Source organism: Pogona vitticeps, chromosome 4 (genome assembly GCF_051106095.1).
Source record: "Pogona vitticeps strain Pit_001003342236 chromosome 4, PviZW2.1, whole genome shotgun sequence".
Classification (NCBI taxonomy): domain Eukaryota; kingdom Metazoa; phylum Chordata; class Lepidosauria; order Squamata; family Agamidae; genus Pogona; species Pogona vitticeps.
In genome coordinates, this window is record NC_135786.1 from 77,262,010 (window position 1) to 77,286,545 (window position 24,536).

The 24,536-nt window shown below is 41.2% G+C and overlaps 1 protein-coding gene across 3 annotated transcripts in view; it reads right to left on the bottom strand.

The window, feature by feature from the left end:
- Positions 1-24,536, bottom strand: part of SLC35D1 (solute carrier family 35 member D1) — a 48,143-nt gene that overhangs the window by 7,204 nt on the left and 16,403 nt on the right. For 2 of the 3 annotated variants that reach the window (XR_012086443.2, XR_013544979.1), the window contains exons 9-12: positions 12,952-13,019; positions 12,091-12,169; positions 11,830-11,912; positions 9,143-10,111 (exon numbers count right to left, since the gene is read on the bottom strand). Coding sequence is in view for 1 of the 3 variants with exons in the window: in XM_020806063.3 (XP_020661722.1) it covers positions 10,003-10,111; positions 11,830-11,912; positions 12,091-12,169; positions 12,952-13,019 (339 nt within the window). In the remaining 2 variants the exon portion in view is untranslated. Of the gene's footprint in view, positions 1-1,954; positions 10,112-11,829; positions 11,913-12,090; positions 12,170-12,951; positions 13,020-24,536 lie in introns of those variants that run through there. The other variant, XM_020806063.3, reaches the window with a different exon arrangement.

Genomic DNA, 24,536 nt, shown 5'->3' on the forward strand with positions numbered 1-24,536 from the left:
TAATGGAAATTCTTGTGGAGTTTTTCTCTTTCGCTGTCTCAAACTGAAGGAATTTGAAAGTTAAAAGCCTTTGGGGATGTAAAAAGCCCCACAGATTTGTTACTGTACTACTTAGAGTGTGTGTCAACTTATATTACTGTCAGGGTGTCTAAATTTTTATTGATTGCTATGGGAACTAGAGAGAAAATGGTGTAATCACCTTGAAAGAAGGATTCATATACTACATATAGGAATTTTTCTGTATGTTCTGTTTTATGATCTTGCTGGTCTGTGACTGTAATAAAGGATGATGATGATGATGATGAAAAACCCTTTGAGGAGGGGAGGCAATCAGGACATCCTTTCCCACTGCCACTCACCATCCTCCATTTCCATATTCCTTTTCTGGCTGTGAAGTCTTTAGAAAGGTGAAGGCCAAGAGGAAAAATTCTGGTGGGCAAAGCTTCAAAAGCTGGCTAATAAGGATGAGATTTTCACATATTTTTTTGCTACAAATCTCATAATTCTCTATTCTGGAAGTTCTTGACAGAAGATATAGTGTGTACCTACATGCAATTTATCTAGAAGAAAGTCCTAAACTGGAAGCTAGGCCTAGCTCCACCTAGCTTCCTGTTCATAGAGAAAGTTCCAAGCAAACACTGGGGGAGGGACAGGAAGCTTGGGCAAAGCTAGGCCTCAAAGCTTTCAAAGGTAGGGCTTTCCCCAGGTGAATAGCATTTAGATGTGTCTGGCAGGTAGAACTTCCAAAATGGAGAATTACAGGATTGGTAGTCCAAAACCCCCATACCTACTCCTACAGCTGTGTTTTTTTTCTCCCTGTGTTGTCAGAATAGGAAAAGTTAAGGAAGAAAGGACCCTTCTAACTGCCACCAGATGTGCACCTGAGAAGGGAGAAAATACTTAAAATCCAAATTCTTGTGAAGATGCATAGAGAGAAAATGCAGATCAAAGGACTAATGTGTAAACTGGGGAAGAGAGGAAGGGGACTACAGCAGAGGTGTCTGTTCTCTGCCCATCTCTTCTATTAAGTGTGCCCCAAATGCCTGACCTGGCAGAAGTCCGGAAAGGATACTGGATATTAAGATGCAGTAATACAAGTTTAAACTACAGTACTTTTGGAGCTGAAGAGGCTCAAGGAGTCTTGACCAACCTGTGTAAATCTGAAAACTGGAAAAGCAAAGGGTTGTTTCCGTGACTGTCACTCAAAGTATGAATAATTGCAGTGCCTCTTCAAATCAGCCCATGGTTATGCCAGGCAATAAATACTCGCATTTAAAGGTGAGTATGATCTAGCCTCTAATCTTTAAAAAAGGACTTAAGTGAGCTATTCCATTCCAAAAGAACAGTACAAGGCCAATCCCTGGTGGCAATTACAAAGCTCATGTTGAGTCAGAAATGGCTAGGCAGGACATGAACAATTATGATTTATTTGTGAAACTGGCTAAGGGAACACTGGGCGTCACACCTGGGCTGACCTTATTTTTTTAAATCTCCTGTATAAATTTAACTATTGAGAACAGTATCTTGTTTGTTATGTCTGGTATACAGATGTCTCTGAGAAGCTAAATTCTTAAACATAGGGATAACTTTTATGGGGCATATTAACTTTTCACTGAATTTATTGATACTACCAAGGAATCTTGTGATCTGTCCAGCTTAAGCTCTGGCAGGACAGCTTTTAATTCTCAAAATATTGTAGTATTTCAACACATGTGTGATCTACTCCATTCCTTCCCCTTAAACATCCTCCCTTCCTGCCTCCCTCTTTATTTACAAAGGCTAAACAAGCACAATTGCTACTTTATAAAATATTGTCACATGCTATTTTGTTGGATATTTTTCTTATTAATAAAATTGACCTTGAAGAAGAATAAAAGCTTCTGTGACTCTGCATCAGTAGTCCTACAAATCTACCACACAAACACAATGAACTTGGGGGGGGGGGGGGCGGGGAGAATGGCAGGAAGAAATTGTTCCAATTTATTTGTAAGCCAGTACAAAAATACATATGCACATAAAAAACTGATGGTGTCCTTTGACATTATATATCAAGTCTACAGAACATACAATTTTAAAAAGTTTTTCTTTAATACTAGAATGCTCCGTTTTGTAAATCAATTCTATATAAGGAAAATAGAGGACAATTAACAGCACAGAAAATAAGCAATAATTATCTCTACCTTCCCAGTGTATGCAATACATTCTGCAAATTGGCACTAAAAATGAACATTTTACAAAACATAAATGCGTTCAGGATTATTTTTACGTGACGGTAAATCTATCCAGTAGATTTCTTTTTTAAAAAGTAACATTCTCTCTAACAAATAACCTGAGAGCAACTGCTGTGAATACAGCAGATTAACAAAACCAATACAGAAATCTGTAACTATTACCAAAATGTCACTCTAAAGCAGAGATGGTCAACATGTGGCCCATGAGCTGCACACACCCTCAGTCCAACCCAAAAGTTTTGATTCGAAAGAAAAAGGTTTAAAAAAAAGGTATATTTTTCCTTCAACAGGGTCAATTCTGCCATATTTCTAGATCTCCAGCATTCCTGGCTCTACCCATGACCTCCAGAAAAATGTGAGGTTTTTTTTAAAAGCGCACTAAATGACACTAAATGGCCTGGCGTGCTCTGGTCCATGGGGTCACGAAGAGTCAGACACAACTAAAGAACAACAACCAAATGACTTTTATAAAGAAATATTTTGGGGGTAGTTGGGGTGCAGAAGTAGGCATCCCCCTCACCCCACCCCAGGAAGAGCATGCAATGTCCAGCCCTTGGACTTCTGTAATTTGCTCGTTCCTGCTCAAAGAGATCCCATACTCTGAAACGGCCATGCAAATGTCTGCAGGAATGTTGCCTACCTTCTGTGAATGTGTGTTTGCAGAATTTCTTCCTTTTGGGCAGAAGTCTGGTGTAACAGTTAAAGATGACAAAGTAGACAATTCAACAACTCTGCAGTAGTATTAGACAAGGTTGCGAGACCCTTTTTAAAAAATAGGTACTACTTTTATGCTGCCAAAATGTACTTTAGAGCTACCATGTATGAAAGCTTTGAAAGAAAAATTTTAAGGGTTTTTTTCCCTTTGATAAATGAAGGTCCTTCAAAGCAAAAGCATGCTGCTTATATATTGCCCCATTGTGCTTCAAGCACTCTCTGGGCAGTTAACAAGTTAATTATGCAGGCTACACATTGCCCCCCCCCCAGCGAGCTGGGTACTCATTTTACTGACCTTGGAAGGATAGAAGGCTGAGTCAACCTTGAGCCGCTACCTGGGATTTGAACCCCAGGTTGTGAGCAGTTTTGGCTGCAGTGCAGCAGTTTAACCACTGCGTCATGAACCAAGACAAATATTTTAATCTCCTAGCTAGTGGCCAACTGCAAAAGCTAGATTCTCTCAAAAGAAGAGTTGCTTTATGAGCCTCATGATACAGTGATTCAACTGCTGTACTGCAGCCAAAACTGCGCTCACGACCCAGGGTTCAATCCCAGGTAGGCAGTTCAAGGTTGACTCAGCCTTCTATCCTTTCACAGTTGGGAAAATGAGTACCCAGCTTGTGGGGGGGGGGGGGGCAAAGTGTAGCCTGCATAATTAACTTGTAAACTGCCCAGAGAGTGCTGTAAGCGCTATGGGGCAGTATATAAGCAGCATGCTTTGCTTTTGCTTTATGGCAACATTAGTTCAGAAGGAGAAAGTACACACCATACTTTAATCCACTCACGTATCTACTAGTATCAACTTTAAAAGAGGATAATCCACTTTTTATAGTGCAAACATAATTAAAAGAGATGAAAAGATGTACGCAATCTAATGGGAATACCAATTCTGTCACCAAGTTTTGTTATTCTGTGAAAGAACATGCATTTTAAGCCACTTACAACGCCATCGTACCTATGTCTACTCAGAAGTAGTCCTACTGTACTCAGTCATGCTTATTTCTAGATGTAAATATAGAACTACAGCTTTACAAAAGTTCACAGTACAATACAAGGGCACTTCTAAAGGTGGTGACTGCCTTCTTTGTAGTCTCATGGTGTCTTATACTTTGATTGTGTGGAACACAGCAAACTATAGCTCGTTCTTAAAGAAATGGGAGTGCCTGACCACCTTATCTACCTCCTGAGAAATCTATATGTGGGACAGGAAGCAACAGTTAGAACTGGATATGGAACAACTGATTGGTTCAAAATTGGGAAAGGAGTACGACAAGGCTGTATATTGTCCCCCGGTTTATTTAACTTATATGCAGAATACATCAAGCAAAAGGCAGGACTGGATGAATCCCAAGGGGGAATTAAGATTGCCAGAAGAAATATCAACAACCTCAGAAATGCAGATGATACCACTTTGATAGCAGAAAGTGAAGAGGAATTAAAGGGTGAAAGAGGAGAGTGCAAAAAAAAAAAAATGGTCTAAAGCTCAACACCAAAAAAACTAAAATCATGGCCACTGGTCCCATCACCTCCTGGCAAATAGAAGGGGAATATATGGAGGCAGTGACAGATTTAACTTTCTTGGGCTCCGTGATCACTGCAGATGGTGACAGCAGCCACGAAATTAAAAGATGCCCACTTCTTGGGAGGAAAGCAATGACAAACCTAGCCAGCATCTTAAAAAGCAGAGACCTCACCTTACTGACAAAAGTCCGCATAGTCAAAGCTATGGTTTTTCCAGTAGTGATGTATGGAAGTGAGAGCTGTACCATAAAGAAGGCTGACCACTGAAGAACTGATGCTTTTGAATTGTAATGCTGGAGGAAACTCTTGAGAGTCCTCTTGACAGCAAGGAGATCAAACTTCTCCATTTTGAAGGAAATCACCACTGAGTGCTCACTGGAAGGACAGATTCTGAAGCTGAGGCTCCAATACTTTGGCCATCTCATGAGAGGAGAAGACTCCCTGGAAAAGATCATGATGTTAGGAAAGTGTGAAGGCAAGAGGAGAAGGGGATGACAGAGGATGAGATGGTTGGACAGTGTCATCGAAGCTGCCAACATGAATTTAACCAAACTCTGGGAGGCAGTGGAAGACAGGAGGGCCTGGCGTGCTCTGGTCCATGGGGTCACAAAGAGTTGGACATGATGTAACGACTAAACAACAACAAAAGTCTCTTACAGTCTGAATACTTACTGTCAATTCCCTAGTGAATCTAGAATCAAACTGTTTATTCCAGTTCTTCACAATCTCAAGACACAGGTCTGTCTTTCCCCTGCTATGTCAGTGACTTTTTAATTGGTGGTCCCAAGCACTGAACTTAGCCCCACTCTACTCAGAAAGCTACATTTTGATTATATCTCACACTTTGAAGAAAATTCTATTGGTGAACATACAATAAAAGCTGGGAGAAATTCGATCTTGATTCTTGCAGAAACAAAGAAAAATTTGCTTCATAGACACCATAACAGAGCTTGACATGGCAAGAAGTAGCCAGAAAGCTTGGGGACTACTGAAAAGCATAAACAATGTTCCAAACACAACAACTGCTCCTGGCAGGGAAGATGAAACAAGAGAAAGTTGCCACTTGAAATAACATACTTGGGAAACTGGCTGGATCAGACTGGGGCACACATCCACAAACAACAACAGCTTTGCCTCTGTGCTACTCTACAGCAGAATATGCTTATGCCATGTGGGTATAAACAGTCTTGGGGGATAGTAATTAACAGATGGCATAGAATGCCTGTTTCACTATTGAATATGCTTCCACATGTTATCTCTACTTTTAAGAACTTTGTCTATATTCCTCAGAGTTATTTTTTTAATTAATCTGTACTTCAAGTTCTTTTGTGAACCTGGTAAAGGGCACACTACAAGCTGATTATTAATAGTTATTGTTAGTATTGTCAAGTCACTTTCCCCTTATGGCAACCCTAATAGGGTTTTTGAGATACAGTGGTGCCCCGCATAGCGCCGATAATCCATTCCGAAAAAATCGTCGCTATGTGGATTCGTCGCTATGCGGGGCAAAAAAGCCCATAGGAACGCATTAAAACACGTTTAATGCGTTCCTATGGGCAAAAAACTCACTGTTATGAGAAAATCCTCCATGCGGCCGCCATTTTCGCTGCCCAGTAAGTGAGGAAAGGGCGCGAAAACACAGCGGGCGGCCATTTTCTTTACCCGGTGGCCATTTTGGAACCGCTGATCAGCTGTTGGAAAAACATCAGTATGCGATAATCGGTAAGCAAAAACTCAATCGCTATGCGGATTCGTCGTTAAACAAAGCACTCGTTATGCGGGGCACCACTGTATGTGTGAGATATGAATGAGTCGCTTACAATTGCCACCCTTCAGTGAGTCTCCATGTCCTTCCAGAGATTTGAACCCAGGTTTCCTGAATCCTAATCTAACACTCTATCCACTACACCACACTAATAACATAACAATCATGTACCGTCAAGTTGATTCCAACTTATGACAAACGCTTCCAGAGTTTTCTAGATAGTGAGTACTCTGAAGTGGTTTACCTTTCCCGTCTTCTGGGGGGGGCGGGTGCCCTGGTACTGCGCAGCTTTCCCAAGGCCACACAGGATGGGTTTTCTCACAGGAAACACAGTGGGGAATCAAACTCTCAAACTCTGGCTCCACAGCCAGATATCTCACTCACTGAGCTACACTAGCTACCTTTTAATTCTTATACCTGCTGATAGAATTTAGAAGTTTCACTATTTCATGCAGAAGAAAGCTATTTTACTGTTACATGCTTACTGGATGGAGGGACTGAGTGGGCAAAGATGGAACTATTATAACTAACTTTGGAAAACTGGATGGTCCTGGCAACATACCATCATTTCAGATCCTGGCTTCGGCTACTGCCTCACCCTGCAATCTGATTCCTTTTTCCTCACACTTGCACCTTTTTCTTCCACAATCCGGGTGAGGCCAAGTTTACATACAAGGGCATGGCAAGAAAATGCCTTGAAAAAGGAATTTCATGTACTTTTTTCAGGAAAAAACACAAATTATTTTCACAGCCTCAAGAAGAAATCACTTTATTCCCATGGACAACTTGGCAATGTGCACAACTGCAGCATGAGTAGGTTTTAAAATGTGATCCTGAACCATACAACACTTAGGGTCTCTCTCCTTTCATTATGTATTTCTTTAGACAGAATATCTTATACATCTGTTGTGCTTTACAATCTTTTTAGCGATAAGGCAATTGTAACTTGCAGAAATCTACTGGAAAGAGTAGATAAATGCTTTCAACCCACCCAAAGGCTGAATTTTGGAGGTGGGGCATTATAATGGTGGGCAGAGAAGATGAATCAAAGGCGTCCAGCAAATTTAAGCGTTCAGGTTCTCAATAATAGTGCTCAGCTCACAGGAGAGCCATTGTAAGAGAGACATTAAAAGAGGTATTTCAATGGGAAAGTATTTGTACAAATGCTAGACGACATCATGGAAGTCTTATGAGCAATGAGGTGTGGAATTATAACCACACAATATTAGTCAGGACAGAGTTGGCACTTCACATTTGTCAAAAAATGAAAAATGTGCTGTGCAACAAAAGCTTAAAATTGTTTTTCAGTGCCCATTTATTAATGCTGTGCATTATTGTACGGCATGAAATTGTGGATTTTAATATAGGCTACTATTTTTAAAAAAGCACCTGCAATGTGGATTTATCGCTGGATGCTATGAATTTCTTTACTGAACAGGGTGACCAAAGAAGCAGCATAACACATCAAATGGGGAGAGCTAGAATACTTTGGACACATAACAAGAAATGGAAAATACAGATTGTTACAACTGATCATGTGTGTTAAAAAAATTAATAGGAAAAGTACAGGAAAGAAAACAACTTTTTGGCTGAAGAACTTGGAGTGGGCATCAATGCTTACAGCTGCCACATCCACATTTAAGATAACCATTATGACATCTAGCCTCCAGTTGAGACAGAAACAACAAGAAATTGGGAGGGGTGCATTTGAATGGTGGGCAAAGCAAAGTAGCCAACAAATCTAAGCTTCAATTAATTACTAGAAATAACCTACACTGTAGGCGAGGCATTTCAACTTTTCTGAATATGAAAAATAAAATTTCTACAGAACCTGTACAAATAATGGTGTCATGAGGAAGTGGATGTGGCCATCTTGGGAATCTCAGGGCTGAAACAGTGTTGTTCTCTCCCATTCTGAGATATCCCACCCCAATTCCACTGAAGCAAAGCCTGCACGAAAAAGCAGCTCTGAACTCCGAGGATAGTATTGTCAAACTTGATTCAGCAGAAGATACTGCTGTGGTCTTATCTGCCCTTCACTCATTTTCTCAGGTACAATCTGGAGGCCAAACACTGTTGACCTGAAGCCTTCTAGACAAAGCTTTTAAGGATATAGCAGAGATTAGGTGATGTTTCTGCTCGGACAGGAGACAGAATATTACAACCTATCTCCAATGGTATGTAAACAGACTTTTGTTCACACAAGAATTTCCCTTTCTCTCCTCCTCCTCCCTCCTCCCTCCTCCCTCACGTATCTCCTACATGTGGTCTAGAGACACATATCACCAGACTGGAGAGAGGAGGATTCAACCTGCTATCACTGCGCAGATAACTACAGGAAGAGTATCACACCATGCACCCCTCTCCCAGTCTGTTTATTTGTTTCTCTACCCTTCCTTTTAACCCTATGATCTGGGGCACTTTCCAACTATGACAGCTTGTGGCTGTAACATGTTTCTTTAGGAAAGGAATATTAGCATAGGCAAAAATTGCCATTCATTCTATTGGTCAGCAAACGGAGAACAAATTAGAGCCCTGCATGAAAGGAAATATGATTAACGGGCTAAGACTGCAGATATGCATAATTTGGTAACAGTCTGAGGGCTGAGGGCTGTAACCTATACATGGACCCCAGCTTTCTTCTTTTGAGTCAGCTTTTCTTCCGCTCTGTTTTCTTTAATTGGGTGATAATTCCCTTTTGCCATAAGCTGTAAGGTTAGGCTGGAATTGATGGTGTGAGAGTGGGTTGTTGACAATTTTGGCAAGTGATTTCCACAAAATTACATCCGAGATTTCAAAGTTGGAAATATCTCTACTCAAAGTTTGCAAATCAGGTTATTCAGAGACTAAAATGGACATTGAATTTACAAACACTTCGGAAAACCAGAATTACAACCTTCTCTATTATCACCTGGGCCTCTTGGGCGGTTGGCCCTGTACTGAACACTGTTCTCATGGGAAGAAGCCTTCTTCGCCTGTTTCACCAGGAATGTACTCTTCTGAGGAGGCACCTTTCTCTTGCTAGAAGCTGCATAGACAAGAGTTAACTCTAATCAAGTGAAAACTTATAAGCAAGGTGTAACATTAAAAACCTTAACACTAAGGTTTGCATTTCTTGTTTCTTCATGAAAGCATTGCCTGGAACGGCACGTAAAGACCAAAATCTCAACATTAATGCTACTCAAGTGCTTAAATATGTGAAGAAAAATTATTGAGAGTAACAGCATAGGTGAGTCCCCAGAATTTGTCTGGGCGATTTCATCTGCAGAGAAGATAGCTTGGCTATCTCTTTCCCTTGCCAATAGTTCCCCCCCACACACACATCATACCTTCCCAGGCTGTACAATATGGATAAGAAACTTATGCTGAACTCCATTTCACCAATATCAATTTAAGAAATTTCTGAGAAACTGCAATTTCAATCAGGCTTTTTTAGCAAGTGAAATCTGTTTGTGTTTGCCCAGTAAACTTGGTTGATTCTGAAATATTTAGGACCCCAGTAGCTTTTGTTTACTTGCGATTACTGATACGGTAGCACTTAAAGTATTTTTTGCACCAATGGTGCAAGATATATTTAAGAAATATTTTTCCTTGCAGCCTAGTATGAACTCTTCACCTGCATATCTAATTGTTTTAAAAAGGTAGCATTCTTCAGACTGTGCATACGCAAGGTCCCCAATACAATTCCATTCATAGATACTGCAATATCTACTGATTTATCAGCAATCACTGCTGCAATGCAAGAGTTACTTTCAGTAAGCAACCCTTTTGTCATACAGAGCTTTTCCCTTTAATGTCCATCTTGATGCTGGCTTCAGACTGCTTGTTCTTTTGCTCTTCTGTAAAGGTGATGAAAGAATACACCAGGCTTCCAGCAATACTGCAAGACATCAGTACACAGATGAAATATAACATACTGAACTCAAAAGTATGCTAAATAAATCTAGTCTGACCCTTGCTTTCCTCCCTCTGTTATTCTGGCAGAGCTCAGCTCCATTCAATACCAGGAGAGAAAATGTTAAGGATCTGTGTGTAAACAGGAATTGATAAATAGCTTCACAAGTGTGTAAACAGGGTTATTATCACATCTAAACTGAATTACTTGGAAACAGCAAATTTAGAACATTGTGATATTTATACCATATTCACATTCAGGGCCTACCATATTTATATATATGGTAGGCCCTGCATGTGACAAGCCACTGCCTTTCTCTCCTCCTGGCTTCTATCTTGCATTTCACCACCCCATTTATATTTTTCCTTTGCACTTATTACAAATATTCTCAATTTCAATTGTTTAAAAAACAACACTGTGCTGTTAAAGAGATTGACCCCTCTGAAGACTTGCATTCCAACTGTATTATGGCAGAAAAATGAGACTGAGCAACTTTGTGAGGATTCAAAAGTGCTGATTACAATTCCAAATGGATGGAACTATCTGCATGTGTTTGTGTATAATGCTTTTACTACACACATAGGAATAGATTATACACTACTTGAGGAAGCAAAATATCCATAGTAGGGAAAACAGAAATATTTATGCAGGACCAAATTTTGGGTGGTACAAAAGTCAATGATCAAAAGCAACTGAATAAACAGATGACTGATTGTAACAAAATGCTGTGGGAGGTCTATTTTTTAAAAAAAAGGGGGGGGGAATGGCACCCTTCTTTTTAAATCGTATCAGCTGCTATTAACCCAGGAGGGAGCCTGGGTTAATCTAGGGTTTCAGCATTAATCCACATAGTCAAGGTGCCAAGTAAGCTTGCCCAGTGCTGTGTACAGCAGCACATCAATGCAAAGAAATGATCTGTGCCTTTTTCAAGCTGCTAGTTCTCTACATTCAGTTTTTTCCCCTCAATATAAGCTCATAGTTCAAAAATACTAATTTCTACTTGACCGCCACTCACAGTGAAGCATGTATTTCCTCAAAAGCTTGTTATGTGCTGCCAGATCATCTCTGACTTATTGGGACCCTACAAATGAGCAATCTCCAAAATGTCCTGTCCTCAATTGCCTTGCTCAGTTCTTATAAAATCATGCCTATGGTCTTCTTTAGGAAGTCACTCTATCTCATATTTGGTCTTCCTCTTTTCCTGCTGTCTTCCTACCTTTTCCAGCATTATTGTCTTTTCCAGAGAATCCTGCCCTCTCACGATGTGCCCAAAGTAAGACAGTTTCAGTTTCAACATTTTTACCTCCAAAGATAGTTCAGGCTTGATTTGATCTAGAACCCACTGGTTTATCTTTCTGTCAGTCCAGGGCATCTGCAAAGCTCTTTTCCAGCACATTTCAAATAATTTTTTTTTCCTGCCAGGTTTCTCACCCATACAAGGTGATCAGAAAAGAGTGTGGATTATTTTTGTCTTGGCCTCCGGTGACATATCCCTAGAATTGCTGATTTTTTTCTAATCCCTTCATTGCTACTCTTCCTAGTCTCATAAGGTAGGTCCCGCTAAATGAAATGGGACTTACTTCCAGGTAAGGTGATTAAGGATTGTGTATTTTGTTTTAGCTTTGTCTAAACTACTTATCATCTGCCTAACAAGTTTGATTAATGTACAGATTATAAATAGGAAAGACATTTTATGCACTTACCTGATGTTTAATCCTACAAAATTTGTCCATGTGAAAATATAATCTCCACCAAAGAACATTCCTATGTAGGTTATTAAGATATTCTGTGGGGTGAAAAGATATAGAATGTACATGTTTAAGGCACAGTGTTTTCCTTTCTTGTAACTTTAGTAAAACTATTGTCAGAATGCTTAAATATCCATCAGAAAAATATCACATGTCTTGATTCGGCACTGAGATAAGTACAATTATTTTCCATATGGATGAATCTGAGAACCTTACCTTAATGCAACCTACTATTGTTGTTGTAAGAGCAGAGTTATACTGAGTGCAAAGTACTGTGGAATACATCAGAATAAACCTAAAAAAAGGAAAAATTCAGAATTTGAGAGGGTACTCACTGCTTGGGTTGGACAGAAGACTGACTACTAGCCAACTGCTTACAGACCACCCGGTTATATGTGAAATACTGATCAAGAATTTCATGAGATGACAAAAACCAGCATGGTATTTACTTTCTTTAGGTATTCATTTAACACAGATGGGTTCAGGCGTAAGAAAGACAAAGTACATATTTTTGCTTTGTAAATGTAACACACATTGGTGGACCACACAATCTCTGGTAAAGTGTAGAATATGAACGATCAAAGCCTGTCTGGGTAGGCTCAATGAGTTAAGATAGCTGGCAGCAGAGCTAGAGGTTGGGAGTCTTAATTCCCCACTGTGCCTTCCAGAAAAGCCAACCTGTGTGGCCTTGGGCATGCTGCACAGTCCCAAAATGCTCCAGAAGAAATGAATGGCAAACCACTTTGGATTACTGTCCACCTAGAAAACCCTGAAAAAAGGTCGCCATGAGTCATAATTGACTTGACAGCACACAGTTATTATTACCCTTGATACAGCAGAATGTTGCACAGGCACTTACTGCTAATATAGGACAATAGCAGCATTCAACAGTAAGTACTTGGGATACTGATAATTGTCACTGCAGTTTTTCATTCTCTCTCTCTCTCTCTCTCTCTCTCATTTTATTTTATTTTTTGCAAATGTGCCATGTCTTATTGATACTAATGCTTAAGGTTGCTGAAAGAACAATACTAGTCTTAAGATAAAATCAAGAAAGATAAATAAAAGTAGCTTTACCCCATAACACATGAGAGTGTAAACTGTATAAGGAAGAGGGTGTCTGCCCATCCTTTGTATTCCATTGCCTGAAAATAAAAACAAATCCAATTTGTTTACTTGTCATATTTATATCCCAATTCTACCACAACATTTTATACAAGCAACCATGGAAGTGTACTGCAGGATTAAATCCGGTAACATATCCTATACTCAGAAAGAGAACAATGGGAAATTTCAAATTGTCAGAAATAGGGGAGGGGTTTTACCTTGACCACCTGGAAGCATCTAAGAGTGTCTGTGTCATACTTAAACTAAAATCCAGTGCCACATGATTTTAGCTCAACAGACTTAATTAATGAACGGTACTTGAATTATACATAGTAGTTTTGAATACCACATGATGCACGGGCCAAAGCTGGTATAGGATCTCTACTAAAAGAAAATACAGCTTCAAATATTCACTCAATCCATGTTGTTTGAAGGTTATTACAACTATGTCATTACAGATGTAAATATCAAGAGATGATTAATTATGCAAAAATGCATAAACATAAGGGTGGCATAAAATAGACAAATGTTACAAATAAGACATAAACTAGATGAATTACATTTTATCAACCAACTTCTTTACAGTTCTGAGATTGTCTCTACTATTGGATATTAATAGTATCCTGATTTTCTTCAGACACCACTATAGTGCAGCCTTACGGGCTAACAAATTTATTTGCATCAATTAGAGGCAAGAAATAATGTAGTCTGAAATCCTGGTAGAAAACAATAATTTGAGGCACACTATCTAAAAGGTAGTATAAATGTAATGGATAATATTCACTTATTGTTAACACTTTTTGTATATGTGGTTACTCTACTATATTGGTTTCCGAAGTACACTTGTGGCAATTATTCTCATAAATGTTTTCCTCTCAACCTCTTGAAAAACACTTGGGTGTAGAATAATCCAATCAAACTGCACTATTACAAGGAGTAAGTATTCTGAATCATTCCCAAATCCAACAAGCCAGAAGTGAATTGATCTAGGAAGCATTTTTAAAGTACTGACACACTGGTATCACACACAACTGGGAACAGTAATAAAAACACAGCTTTTGGCCACCCCGGTGTTTATTGGAGAAGTTCACATCATAGCACAGGAATGCCTGAAGGCAGGCAAAGAGATCTTTAAAAAGTGAAACTCGCCTATCTTTAAAGAATGTTATGCCCTCCAATCCCAAAATATTGTTCAAAGTATCTGGAAATTTCCCCACAAAAGCTTTAATTACCGGCACTACAAGGTTACTGTTACATACAGCACTGATGTTACCTGTCTGTCATGGGTTTGGAGGGAAAGTTCCATCCTATGGGGAGTGGAAGGCGGGACATCAGGAGGAGGGGCTGTACTGTATATATATGTGAAGCCTGTGTGGTGAAGTTCGGGAGACGCTGGGATGTGACGAAGCAGCAGCTGGGAAGAAGAAGCTGGTGTGGGAGTCTGTGTGTCAGACAGGGTACTACTGTGTGTCAGAGTACCAACCTGATAGGTTCAGGTGTCTGTTGGTTAGCCAGAACTGATAGGTTCAGGGTCTGTGCTTCAAGTTAAGGGTTCTGTGTGAACCAAACTGTGTGTATGTATGAGTGAGAATAAGCCACGTTACTTTATCTTATTCACCTGATCGTTTTATTTTTCCCTGTGTGTATTTAAATAAACCTTATTCTTTTTATTGTTTAAAAATCCATTCCTGGTCTGTGTGACTCCTTATAGGGAATGGTTGGTGGCAGCTTAGTTAACGTGTGGCAGATCCCAGTAGGTCTGGGTTTGTCACATTGATTGGTGTCCAGCGTGTGGGATACGACTGGTCCAGTTGTCCAGTGGTCCAGCAAAGCCTTGGCAAGAGTGCCCAGAGCAAGGGGGGTCTAGTCAGGGACAATCTGAGGTGCGTAGGTAATCTTCTAGGTGTACCTCACGGGGAGGTGCGCTAGTGGAAGAACGTGCCAACTGGGGAGACTAGATTAGAGTGCTCTGAGGCAGCCTGTTTTTGGCGGGAAAAAAGCTGAGGCAAAACTGTATAGTAACAGTGATCTAGCCTGCCTGCTGAGAGGCCCAGCAGAGGGGGGTAGACTCCAACTTGCTACAGTTGCAAGTTAAGTGCTGAAGGACAGCAGCAATCTCTAGGGAAAGCTGGTTCTGAGGCAAAAGGAAAAAAAAAAGTGGTCGTTTTATTTTGAGGCTTGACTTTTTAAAGCAGCCTGTTCTGAGGGGGGATTATGCCCTTGACTCGAAGCCAGATGGCAGAAATGGGTGAAGTGAAAGACCCCCAGATTGACCAAGGTTCTGAGGATGAATTTGGCTCAGTGCAAGGTGACAGCACGGGAGAACAAAACCCAGAACTCAGAAAAATACTCATAGCCCAACAGCATGAACTGAGGGTGAGGGAAATGGAGGAAAGGGAAAGAGAGAAACAGCGGCAATTTGAATTAGAGAGAGAGAGAGAGAGAATGGAGAGGGAAGAAAGAATGGAGAGAGAGAAAATTGCTCTGGAAAAAGAAAGGATGGCGTTTGAATTAAGGAAATTGGAAATGATGAACCAGAATAATAATAACAATAGGGATTCTGAGGGAGGCCAATTGTCTAAGGCTGACCTGAAGAAATTCCCTGTGTACCACAAGGGAGATTGTCCTGAGGTGTTCTTTTCCTTAGTGGAAAGAGCGTTTGTGGACTTCTCAGTGAGGGAAACTGAGAAGATGACCATCATGCGATCTTTAATCAGTGGTAGCCTGGCTGAGGTCTATGCCGAGATGCCTGAGGAACTGATGAGAGATTTTGCAGAGTTTAAAAAACTGGTGTTTGCAAGACATGGGATAAATGCGGAACAACTGAGACAAAGATTCAGGTCAATCACCAAGAAGCCAGAACAGACTTTTACCCAAGTGGGGGCCCAATTGGTGAGGCTGCTTGAGAAATGGCTATCTCAGGAGGGGACAGAGACCTTTCAACAGCTTAAAGATTTGATAGCGCTGGAACAGTTCTATTCAGTCCTGCATGGGGAATTGAAATTCCAGGTGAGGGAAAGGAAACCAAAATCTGTGGCCGAAGCTGCCGAGATCGCAGATTTTATTTACCAGATAAGAAAGCCCTTAGGTGAGGAGAAATCTGTAGGAAAACCCAAAGAAACCTACAGCAAGTACTCTCAGGGACCAGGGAAAAGCCAGCAAGGGGGAGGGGCCCATGGTGAAGGGAAGCCCTCAGACATGAAACCAAGACCTCAGATTTTGGAGGGAAAACCAAAGCAGGATGAGAAAGACTCAAAATACACCAGAAAATGTTATTTCTGTCAGGGAAAGGGCCATCTAATCTCAGAGTGTGAAAAATTAAAGCAGCTAAAAGGAATGGTGCCTCAGGAGTCGAGTGGAACCAAGCCAAAAGCTGTGTTCTGTGTCCAGAAAGAGCAAGGCTCATTGTCACTGAGGGAGCCTGTTGCCATGGCGACTCAATCTGGAACAGCTACATCTGCTGATCAGGCTGAGGAAAATGGTCCTCTTGTAGAGGTCAGGCGCTGCCTGTTGGTGAGGACAGATTCCCAGTTGTTTGAGACAGCAGGGGTGGACGTAGGAATACTTGACCGTCAGTATCGGGGGCTGCGGGACACTTGTTCTCAGGTGACCCTGTGCCATCCAGATATTATTCCTAGGGAATATGTAATCCCAAATGAGAGCATGAAGGTGGCAGGGATTGAGGGGCAGATAATCTCACTGCCAGTCGCGGAGGTACCTGTGAACTTTCAAGGCTGGAGGGGAGTTTGGCGGCTAGCAATTTCATCGACTCTGCCAGCAGCCGTGCTCGTGGGAAATGACCTGGCTGAACATGTGAAACGGGTGCTAGTGATTACACGTTCACAAGCCACCACGGGGACAGTTCAGGGGGGTAATGATGAGCCAGAGACGGAAGCAGAGGGGAGTTCAGAAGCTGTGGTGGAAACCTTAACCACAGACAGCAGATTTGGACAAGAGCAAAAGGCAGACGCCACTCTCCAAAAGTGTTTTGAACAGGTGACTGACGTCCAGCTAACACCTGAAACCCCAGTGCGATTTCTGGAGAAAAAGGGGATTTTATATAGAGAGACCCTGAGGAATATCTCAAAAGGGGGAGATGGGATCAGAAGTCAGCTAGTGGTGCCTGAAAAGTATCGCCCCATGATCTTACAAAGGGGGCACTCTGACATGTTTGCTGCACACTTAGGGGTGAACAAAACACAGCAGAGAATCACACAGAATTTCTACTGGCCTGACATAGGGAAGCAGATCAGGGAGTTCTGTAAACAATGTGATGTGTGTCAAAGGCAGGGGAATAGCCGCGACAGGACCAAAGCAAAGTTGTGCCCTTTGCCTGTGATTGACACTCCGTTCAAATGCATAGGGGTGGATATTGTGGGACCTTTGCCCAAGGCCACAAAGAGGGGGAACAGGTTCATTCTCACCATTGTGGACCATGCCACGAGGTACCCTGAAGCCATACCCTTGACTAACATTGAAACTAACACAGTGGCAGATGCCTTGGTGGGGTATATGTCCAGGATGGGATTTGCCTCAGAAATAATCACAGATTTGGGAGCATCATTTACATCAAAGCTCATGAAACGCTTATGGCAAATCTGTGGAATTAAGCACAAGGAAACCACTGCCTATCATCCTGAAAGTAATGGGTTAACTGAGAAGTTCAATGGGACTCTAATGCGCATGATTAGGGCTTACTTGGCAGAGAATCCAAACAATTGGGACCAGAAGCTGCAATCCCTTTTGTTTGCTTATCGATCAGTGCCACAAGCCAGTACCGGGTTCAGCCCATTTGAACTTTTATTTGGGAGAAGGGTGAAAGGGCCCCTTGATTTGATCAAACAAAATTGGGAGCACATCACCCAGGATGACCCACAGGACGTTGTGACATATATAGACTCGTTAAGGAAGGACCTAAAGAGAAACCTAGAGCTAGCAGCAGAGACCCTGCAAGCTCAAAAGGTCAGAAAGAAAGCTTGGGATGACCAGAACGCCAGGGAGAGGCACTTAAACCCAGGGGAGGGAGTGCTTTGGCCTAGGCTCTGCAGAGAGAACAGACTGCAGCTGGGTATCCCAGAAGCAAAATATTTAGGTCACATGGTAGGGGGAGGAGTGATAAAACCCCTAGAGGCCAAAATAGAAGCAATTCGTGATTGGCCTAGACCCAACACCAAGAGAAAAGTCAAATCATTTCTTGGGTTGGTGGGCTACTACAGAAAGTTCATCCCGAGGTTTAGCGAGATTGCGGCTCCGCTGACCGATCTGACGAGGAAGAAGACTGATGACCGCATCCCGTGGACCAGCGACTGTGAGGAGGCGTTCCAGAGGTTGAAGCAGGCGCTAATCAACTATCCTGTGCTGCGTGCTCCAGACTTCGACCGGGAGTTCATCATCTACACCGATGCGTCTAACAGCGGGGTAGGAGCAGTTCTTTGCCAGGAGGATGAGAATGGTGACCAGCATCCAGTGTCCTACCTGAGTAGGAAACTCCAGAAAGGTGAGAGACATTTGGCAACCGTGGAGAAGGAGTGTTTGGCCATAGTCTACGCGATCCAGAAGGCCAAGCCTTACATCTGGGGAAGACATTTTGTTCTGTGCACTGACCATTCACCACTGCAATGGTTAAAGACAATGAAAACCCACAATAGCAAACTTATGAGGTGGGCTTTAAACCTACAGGACTATGACTTTGAAGTGAAGGTGGTCAGAGGGTCAGTGAACTGTGTTGCTGACGCCTTGTCAAGAAGACCTGAAGAATGAAGACGGCGAAAGAACATGGACTATGTATATATTTTGATGACAAAAAGTTAAATGTACCTGTTTTTTGAACTTGGTTTGTATGAATAAAGGTAAATTGATGTAATGTATATGGTAAATGTTTAAATGCCTAATTGATATGGTTAACTTAGCATGTAAGTATAAGTAAGTATGATATTGTATGTATAACTGTTGTTGTGTGTTTTAACCAGGTTGTTTTTTGGGAAAAAGCACCTTAGCTTTCCCCCTACAAAACAACTTATAAAGAGGGGAGGTGTTACATACAGCACTGATGTTACCTGTCTGTCATGGGTTTGGAGGGAAAGTTCCATCCTATGGGGAGTGGAAGGCGGGACATCAGGAGGAGGGGCTGTACTGTATATATATGTGAAGCCTGTGTGGTGAAGTTCGGGAGACGCTGGGATGTGACGAAGCAGCAGCTGGGAAGAAGAAGCTGGTGTGGGAGTCTGTGTGTCAGACAGGGTACTACTGTGTGTCAGAGTACCAACCTGATAGGTTCAGGTGTCTGTTGGTTAGCCAGAACTGATAGGTTCAGGGTCTGTGCTTCAAGTTAAGGGTTCTGTGTGAACCAAACTGTGTGTATGTATGAGTGAGAATAAGCCACGTTACTTTATCTTATTCACCTGATCGTTTTATTTTTCCCTGTGTGTATTTAAATAAACCTTATTCTTTTTATTGTTTAAAAATCCATTCCTGGTCTGTGTGACTCCTTATAGGGAATGGTTGGTGGCAGCTTAGTTAACGTGTGGCAGATCCCAGTAATAAAAACTGGGAACAGTAATAAAAACACAGCTTTTGGCCACCCCGGTGTTTATTGGAGAAGTTCACATCATAGCACAGGAATGCCTGAAGGCAGGCAAAGAGATCTTTAAAAAGTGAAACTCGCCTATCTTTAAAGAATGTTATGCCCTCCAATCCCAAAATATTGTTCAAAGTATCTGGAAATTTCCCCACAAAAGCTTTAATTACCGGCACTACAAGGTTACCTCCTCTAAATCAAGAATATTTGCTTCCTAATCAGGGAGCTAGCAATTTTGTGACAGATTCATGTCACCACAAGAAAACAGTATCTCTGCTCTTTCTAATTCAGGTCTTATTTCATGCGGTACATTTAATTTGAACTTCTAAACACTTTAAAGCAGATGTTCCCTTGATGATTCAATTGCAATAATATACGGAATTATCTACAGGCTGAAAAAGCACAGATAACAGACAGTGGCTTACATTAACTGTGCATTATAGTCCAATGTTAATGTTGGAAACTAGAGATGGAACCAAGGCTGTTTTGGATTTCCAGCCAAAATTCCTCCACACTGCGCCATCTTTCAGGTTGCTTCAAAGTTTGGTTTATTTAAATTGCTCTGCCTGCTGCCCTCTATGTCTAGCCCATATCTAGCATTCGACTGCATGCCTAAGATGCTACGTGAATTAACTTGCCTATACTTGCACTGTACTTTCAAATATTTAGACATTCAACAAAACTGCATTTTCCACACATTATAAAATCTGGGCTAAAAAAGAGCAGAAAGCATCTGACACTACTTTAGAGAAGTCAGAGAATAAGCCTCCGTCTTCCACATGCCTGGAGTCTGCAAATGGGAACCTTGAAAATGTGGTCATACACTTACATAATCATGAGCAACACAATAAACATTTGAGCAAAAAGACACTCAGGAAAGAAATTAAACTGTAACCATGGATGTGCTGATTTTCTACTGCCACAGTAATAGTTTCCCCTCCCCTTGTCCTCCGCAATACTCCACAAAGCTTCTCAACCTTGCACCGCATGTTTTGGAGTTTCTGGAGGCTGAAATGGGGAGAAGAAACATTCCCTCCTAGTTCGGATGACAGAAAAAGATCTGTCGTTGGAGCTACCATTTGTATTCTGGCTTACTTTTAACACCTATAAACTGTGTTTAAAAAAAAAAAAAAAAAGAACTGTGAGTAAAAAAATGCAGAATCTAGACTAGATACTTGCCTACATATGAACATCCAGTACACAAGCACCTAGCAACTCACCTTAGGTTCTTTGAAATGAAGAATGGGATACATATGTGTTGTTGTTGCTGCTATGTGCTGTCAAGTTGGAACCAACTTATAGTGATCCTAATAAGGCTTCCAAGGTAAGTGAGATAGTTAAGGAGTGGCTTTACCAGTTCCATATCCCGTTGCGAGTTTCCATGGCTGATCAGGGATTGGTTCAAACCAATGCTTCTGAGTCCTAGTCTGTCACTCTATCCACGACACTACACTGGGTAGCCTGGATACATACACAATATTGCAAAATTCAACTGTACATCGACCAATACTATCTTGAGATGAGCCAAGATAACATGTACAGTGGTGCCTCGACTTACGAACGTCCCAACTTATGACCATTTTGAGTTACAACCAGCTCCAGCTGCAAAATTTTGCTTGAACTTGTGGCCGGAACTTCCAGATACAAAGAGAAAAGGGCAGGGGGAAAAGGCTAACCGTTAGTAGGCGAAGAGGCTGCTTCTTTGTAGCTCTTTCACCCCAACGGTTAGAGTGAGTGCGATTGAAGGTGGCTTCGGACTGCTTGGTAAGGTATGGTGCTGCTTTCTGCTTTTTAAAAACTGTTCTGGGTGGGTTTTGCAGCATGGTTTTGGGCTGGGGGTTATGTTTCTTTGCTGTGATGGGTCTGGGGGGGTTGTTTTTTGGTTGTTTTTCCCATTTCCAATGGGACTTGGGGGGGTTTGTTTGCTTTTTGGATTTCCCCCCATTTCCGATGGGTCTTGTGGTGTTTGGTTGCTTTTTGCTTTCCTTTTTTTTTTTTTTGCATTTCCGATGGGTCTTGCACGCTTTGCTTGCTTTCTGCTTTGCTTTTTTTGCATTTCCGATGGGTCTTGCATGGTTTGCTTACTGTTTGCTTTGCTTTTTTTTTTTTGCATTTCTGATGGGTCTTGCACGCTTTGCTTTTCTTTTTTCCTTTTCCTCTTCGGCCGGAATGGATTAATCACGTTTCCAATGGGTCTTGCAGTGGTTTGTTTTTTGTGGATTTTTGGATGGTTTTTTTCCCTTTGGCAAGAACATACTAATTGTATTTCAATGCATTCCTATGGGAAATGGTGCTTCGACGTACGACCATTTCGAGTTACGATCGGAGTTCCGGAACCAATTAAGTTCGTAAGTCCACTGCACTCACATGCAAGCAGAAGATAAATGCTTCCACTTTATAATATGATAGATTTAACTAGGAGATTTAAAATACATACTTTTTAATCATAATAAAAACAAAGAGTATTCATCCCAAATTGTAGTACAGGCAGAGATGTTGAACTCACATGCACAGTGAAATTACGACTAATACAATCTGAACAACCTGCCATTCAGTATGACCCAGGGAAAATGTGCTACAGTATGTTATGTTCTTTATTCACAGCTACAGTGATTGGCTTTCCAAGAGACACCCAACCAGCCAGTAAAGACTTAGCTGACAAGGGCTGAGTTTTGCTACTACCTGAAATGTGTTCTATGACTTTTTAAAATCTCCTTTTTCAGATCTAACAGGAGTGTACTGTCAAGCTTTTGACAGACAATGAAAAAAGAATCACCAAGAAGAAAATAAAATATGGCCTTTTCATAACAAAAATGTTAATGGAAAAATCAAGGGTCAGTATCCTGTTTTATTACATAATCATGGGGGCTCTGGGAACTCCCCTTTACATGTCTAGTCTCACACTGATTGTGAAACAGGTTGCACTATGAGCTCCATGATAGAAACAGGGAGCCTGTAGGAGGGGGCAAAATGTATATGAGTATCCTTCCTCTCTGACTAGGATACCGGCCAAAGTATCCTTGGGAATACCCCTTAATAATGGGTACGCAAAGTGCAGCCCATGACTAGTATGTCACTTACATGGCCCAAAAAAGCCCTACATACAGACTGGAAATGACTGGCTGGATAAAGTGAATTAAAATGGGGAGGTGTGAGTTTTGGAGACTTTTTAAAAAGCCCTTTTTTAACAAAGCAGGCTTGCCTGGAACCCCATTTTCCAAGGTCAAAAATAGGAATTAGATATCTGGACACTTCTGGTTTTGAATTTTAAAATGTATTTTCCACAATTTCCAGGTCTCTTGGGGACTTTGGGCACCCAGGCTTACCAATGTTTCCTACCCTGTCCTAAATTAACAAAACAAGTGATACTACTCTCTAAACAGTAATATATTCACCTCTTTCAAAAGGTCCAGTTTTAATATCTTGTTAAACGTTGTATTATAGAACCAATGTGGTAGAGTGGATAGACTGTTGGACCAGGACTCGGGTGTTCAAATTCCTGCTCAGCCACCGAAACTCAGTAGCAGGAGAGGACACTACTGCTAAAACTAATATTCCTCTAATATCTCACATACCTTGGAAATGTTATTAGGATTGCTATAAGTCATATGTGACCTGAAAGCATGTAATAACGCCATATAAATGGTGCACCTTTTCCCAACATCCTCATAGCTCACCAATATGGGGGGGGGGGGGAGACGCATTAAGAATTTAATTTCTTCACACACAGTGGTGAGTTGATAGACAAGCATGTTCTTTCGGTAACATAGCAATGACCTTGAATATAGCTGAATTCTCATATACACAGCACTGGTCTTCTGCAGGAAGAGGGCCAAGACACCAGACATTTGTATAGACATAACAATTAACGTAGAAAAAAAATCTGTTGAGGTAATACAACATATTTACTCTACATGGGATGCTACGGGTAAAGCAATGCTTATCACCGAGGTGCTTTTCAGTGATTTAAACCTTTGGGCTATTCATTCCACTGACAAATGTTCTTTTGTTGAATCATGCTTCCTTTAGAATCTTAGTGAACTGTCTGTGGGTTGGCTTAACTTTACTCTTCAATATTTGCACGGTTTTATCACCGTTATGCAGATTAACATACGAAAGCACGAGAAGAGAGGCATAACTTTAAGTATATTAGAACTAAGCCAGTCATTTCCCAGTCCAGGGAATTCTGAGCTTCTTGGATGTTCAACAGAGCAGTCTTTGTTCACTTTCTGGCAAATGCTTGCCAGAAAAAGCAAGTTTATTCAAAAAACTAGCAGCATAACATAGGCACACAAACACACTGAATACAAACTCAGGAGTCTAGCACAGGATTGTTATTTTACTTCTTATTTTCTTGGTGGACATGTTTCTAAATGAACATGCGACAGTCTCCTGCTCCATGAATATATGGATACTGACATGATCTTAAGCATCTTTGCCAAAGATTCTTAAATGCTTTCTCTTAATTACACAGAATTATTTATAAAGATGTCAGCTAAGCACGTGTTTCTACCTAATCTTGCACTAAACTGGTAAAAACTGACCTGACACCCAAAATATAAACTCTAATCTTTCAAAACGTATTTTCAGATCTGAAAAGTATCATGAACATATGGTACATAAACTGTCTCTTTAATCAATACAAGCATTCGCTCCTCAATGAGAGCCTTAGCAATAACTTCAACTATGCATTAACATCTTTCATACATCACACAGTTGACCAAGGCAGAACTAACTTGCTCTATGCTCCAGAGCTCTCTTGTAGCCAATCTTTTGTCCAATCTTTCACAGCCTAAGGATATGAGCAATCTTATCTAGCAGGGAATGGCCCTCTTATATGGCCTCTTGACCTTTGTCCTTCATTGACTGACCACTTCTTTTCATCTGGCTTGCGTTGTCCAGAAGGCAATAGACACCATTTGCAAGAGGGTGGTTCCCCAGCTGCCCTGAAGCAGGCAGTTAAAAGCCAGTCCTAAAT